This window comes from Vigna angularis, chromosome 4 (assembly GCF_016808095.1).
Source record: "Vigna angularis cultivar LongXiaoDou No.4 chromosome 4, ASM1680809v1, whole genome shotgun sequence".
Taxonomy (NCBI): domain Eukaryota; kingdom Viridiplantae; phylum Streptophyta; class Magnoliopsida; order Fabales; family Fabaceae; genus Vigna; species Vigna angularis.
Window position 1 is genome coordinate 413284 of NC_068973.1, and position 4230 is coordinate 417513.

Here is a 4230-nt window from a genome sequence, read left to right on the forward strand (position 1 = left end):
AGAGTGATCGAAATAATCTTAATCTTAAATTTTTCCTTTTTTAATAAAATCTATGTTGTGCACTTGTTGAGCAATACCGACAACTTGAATTTGTCTATGTTTTCGTTCAACCTTACCTTCGTAAACCTGCAACATTTTCCAATGAAATATATAAATCAGATGCAAATTAGTTCAGGGAATTTATGTAGAAAAAAAAACAATTTACAACCACCATTTGATATACAATCTATATGCTGTTTTGAAATTCATGCAGAATGCTCAATTCTCTTAGTATTTTGGTGACTATAAAGTATATTTTTTTATGTTTGGACCCTCTAATCACAGAAGCTAATGCATGATACAAAAATCATTGTGAAACAAATGTAAACCACAAATTGAGGTTTGACATTATCTGTGTAATATCCAACTATGGTAAGTCTATGGCTAAAGATAGAAGGAAGTATAAACTTTTGATAATTTTTTTTTATAATATTTTAATATTATTTACGTGTTATTAATTGATTTATATTAATATTTATGATTATTATTATTGATTATGAAGTAATTTTGGATTAATCATATTATAATAAATAAATAATATTAAAATGTTATAAAAAATTATTATTAAAGTATGATTATCCTTTTATAACTTACCTTGATCATTGCTCCACACTCATTTATGATCCTCGATATCTTTGAGCCACACAGGCCAATCAACCCACCAACCATATACTTCTTCTGCTTTGAATAACTAAGGTCAAGACCATAAACCCTGTTTTGTTTGATTCCAACGTTATATACAAAGATTTCTCATTTTCCATAGAGTAAAAATTGCAAACACTTAGTTTCCATCAACTTATAGTACGATGATGTTTTCTAAAACTTTATTTTTCTTATAAAGCAAATAATGAAATGAAATAAATAAATTTTCAGGATGATAATAAATAAATTGGCAGCGGAGGAGGAGAAGGAAGGTACAATTGGTTCCTTGATGATCACTTTGAAAGTTTGGCTGAACAAGATTATTTAGGTGTATCTCAAAACTTTGGGCCCATGTTCCCAGTAACCATCATGATCACCACCATTTACTGCATTAGGCTGATCACAAAAAGACAAGATTAAAAAAAAATATTTTGAAACATTTTTTACCACATACATATATTTATTATTTTTTCATTCATTCATTCATTATTTATTTATTATTATACTGATATATTATAAATTTAATAATATATATATATATATATATATATATATATATTATGTTAAAATAATCTATATAAAAATATCATTGTCCAAAAATTAACAAGTTAACTAAACTAAACTTAAAAAAAGAAAAAACTAATCATCCAAACTGAAGTGAGACAAATATTATTATTATTTTTTAATAATTTATTATATTTTATATATAGCTACCATTATTAATATTATTATTATTTTAAAAAAGAAATATTTTAATTTGTAAAAAATATCTTTTGTAAAGAAGCTCTCAAAAGAGCAAGAAAGAGAGGATGAAACGTCTCTATCTATCTTGAGATAAATCATTTTACTGCAGAGTGGAAAAACAAGGATGAAGAAGAATAAAAGCAGCATGTGCAGTTTAAAGTGTAAAAGCTAGTGAGAGATTGCAGGTTGAAGTGGAGATGGAAAACCTTCCAAAGTCAATGCTGAACGGCGAAGAGAAGAAGAAGGAAGCAGAAGGAAGAGAAGATGAAGAAAGCTTCTCGCGTGCCATGCAGCTTGCGGGCTCCGTGGTGGTTTCGATGGCACTGCAATCCGCGACGGAGCTGGGTGTGTTTGAGGTGCTGAAAGAAGCGGGTGAAGCTGCTAAGCTCTCTGCAAAGGACATAGCATCCAAGATTTCCTGCACCAACCCAGAAGCAGCCTCAATGCTAGATCGTCTCCTCATTCTTCTTTCCTCTCACTCCATTCTTCACTCTTCTCTCGTTTCCGACAACCTTGTCCCTCCCACCTTTCACAGGCTCTACTCCATCACTCCCCTCGCCACATTCTTTGCTCGCAATTCTGATGGGGTTTCATTGGGACCCTTGATGGCCTTGCTCCAAGACAAAATCTTCCTACACAGCTGGTTAAACTCTCTCTCTCTCTCTCTCTCTCTCTCTCTCTCTCTCTCTCTCTCTCTAAACTATCATTATCATTTTATCTCCTTTTCATCACAAACGATTTACACAAGGGATCCCCTTTTAGCTTAAACGATTTAGACAGGAAGGAGAAAGAGATTTTACTATTCAAACTTCTCCAATTCTGAACCTTGGCAATTTTCAAACTTTTCTTTCTTCGATTCAATTAACAATGAAGATGGAAAGTTGGTCGCACAAACTTGTGACCAGTTCTTTTTTGTTATTGAAGGTTGTGGAAGGGGGTAATGGTTTCTGCATAATCATCTAATTTGAGTGAAGTTTTGTCTTTTTTATGGTAAAATCGGTGTAGCTATGATTAGTAATTAATAATCATAATCAATTATTATGGCTGTGTGGAATTTTTGGTCGTTGCTCATGAACTTACAAAGTATTTGGACAAATTACGCTGTTAGATACATGTCATTTTCATTCCTTCATGTCCACTTCATTCATTTTCTCTCTTGCTAATCATATGGAGGCAACAGTTCAAGTTCAAACTCAATGCTGGTGATAAGTGTTTCAATTAAAATAAAAGAATAAAACCGCACTACTGAGTCAAAAACACGGTTTGGTATATCAGTATAATGATTGTATGTGAAATGACTGTGTTTTAACAAACTCAGGACTGAGCTGAAAGATGCAATTCGGGAGGGGGGTATTCCATTCAACAGGGTCTATGGCACCCATGCTTTTGAGTATCCAAGGTTGGACTCAAGGTTCAATAAAGTTTTCAACACAGCAATGATTAATCACACCACTTTGGTGATGAAGAGGGTTCTGGAATCCTACAAAGGTTTTGACGGCATAAAAAGGCTGGTGGATGTTGGTGGTGGTCTTGGGATCAACATTAACTTGATCACTTCAAAATACCCTAATATCCATGGCGTCAATTTCGACTTGCCTCACGTCATTCAAGATGCTCCTTCCTATCCTGGTATTATCCTTACACGTTCTAACCCTGTGGTTGTGGAAAGTTCAAAAAAACAAAAAAGTTCTTTTCCACCTTTTAAACAGTAATTTGCTAAAATTTGAGTTTTACTATTCGATAACATAAATAGTGTCACTGCCTACTTTCTTTGTCAATTAACATTAGTGTCTAGTTTCTCTTAGGCTATGAGCTGTGCACTGTTAAAGACGTTCAGTTTTAATAGCTAAAGCTACCTAATATTGCAGGAGTGGAACACGTTGGGGGAGATATGTTTGAAAATGTGCCTAAAGGAGACGCCACATTTATGAAGGTAAGTGTAGTGTTTTGGTTGGGTGGTGATGATGGATGATAGCAAGACAAATTAGCTATAAAGTAGTAGTATTTGGTTTTAAAGGAGACAGGAATTATCGTTTTATGAAACATCTTTTTGACTTTAGTTTAAACTTTTAAACTTTTCATTCAAACTTCTTTTGGCTTTTATTAATACAAACTTTAAACGTGTTTCTCATCTTCAATTCTTACGAGCAGTGCCTGGTCGTTGTCGTATTTTTTCCCAATTTCAACTTTAAAAGTAGACTCTTAGTCATAGAATTATTCTTGCAGAAAACATTGTTGTAAGGCTAGAAGTTTGTTTAGGTATTGTTGAAGACAGAACTTTATGGAAAATGATGTATGAGTTGTACCAACCTCATTCATTGAGATTTGACAATATGTGAATTGTGCAGTGGATACTTCATGATTGGAGTGATGAACAGTGTGTGAAGCTGTTGAAGAACTGCTATGATGCAATTCCTGATGATGGAAAGGTGATAGTAGTGGAAGCAGTTCTTCCAAAAACACCAGAGACTAATGATGCTTATAAGGCAGTTTCACAAATGGATGTTTTGATGATGACTCAAAACCCGGGAGGGAAAGAGCGATGTGAACAAGAGTTCATGGATTTGGCTACTGCAGCTGGATTTAGTGGCATCAGATATGAATGTCATGTCAACCTTTTCTGGGTTATGGAGTTCTTCAAGTAGATCACACCATATGCTACGTTATATGCCTCTGCTTCCTCTGCTCTACTTCTAATTGTCCTTTTTTGCGTTACATGTTTGCTTTTATGCATTTTAAATTAACAGAACAAAGCTCGTGTTCTGTAACATAGCATATTATAAGCAAATTTCAAATTATTAGCTA

The 4230-nt window shown here is 33.6% G+C and overlaps 1 protein-coding gene across 1 annotated transcript; it reads left to right on the forward strand.

The window, feature by feature from the left end:
* Nucleotides 1–1523: 1523 nt before the first annotated feature.
* LOC108322321 (caffeic acid 3-O-methyltransferase) lies at nucleotides 1524–4230 on the forward strand. Its single transcript, XM_017554377.2, has 4 exons — nucleotides 1524–2068; nucleotides 2744–3054; nucleotides 3294–3358; nucleotides 3774–4230. The coding sequence occupies exons 1-4, from the start codon at nucleotides 1623–1625 to the stop codon at nucleotides 4068–4070; spliced, it is 1119 nt and encodes a 372-aa protein (XP_017409866.1). The 5' UTR covers nucleotides 1524–1622; the 3' UTR covers nucleotides 4071–4230.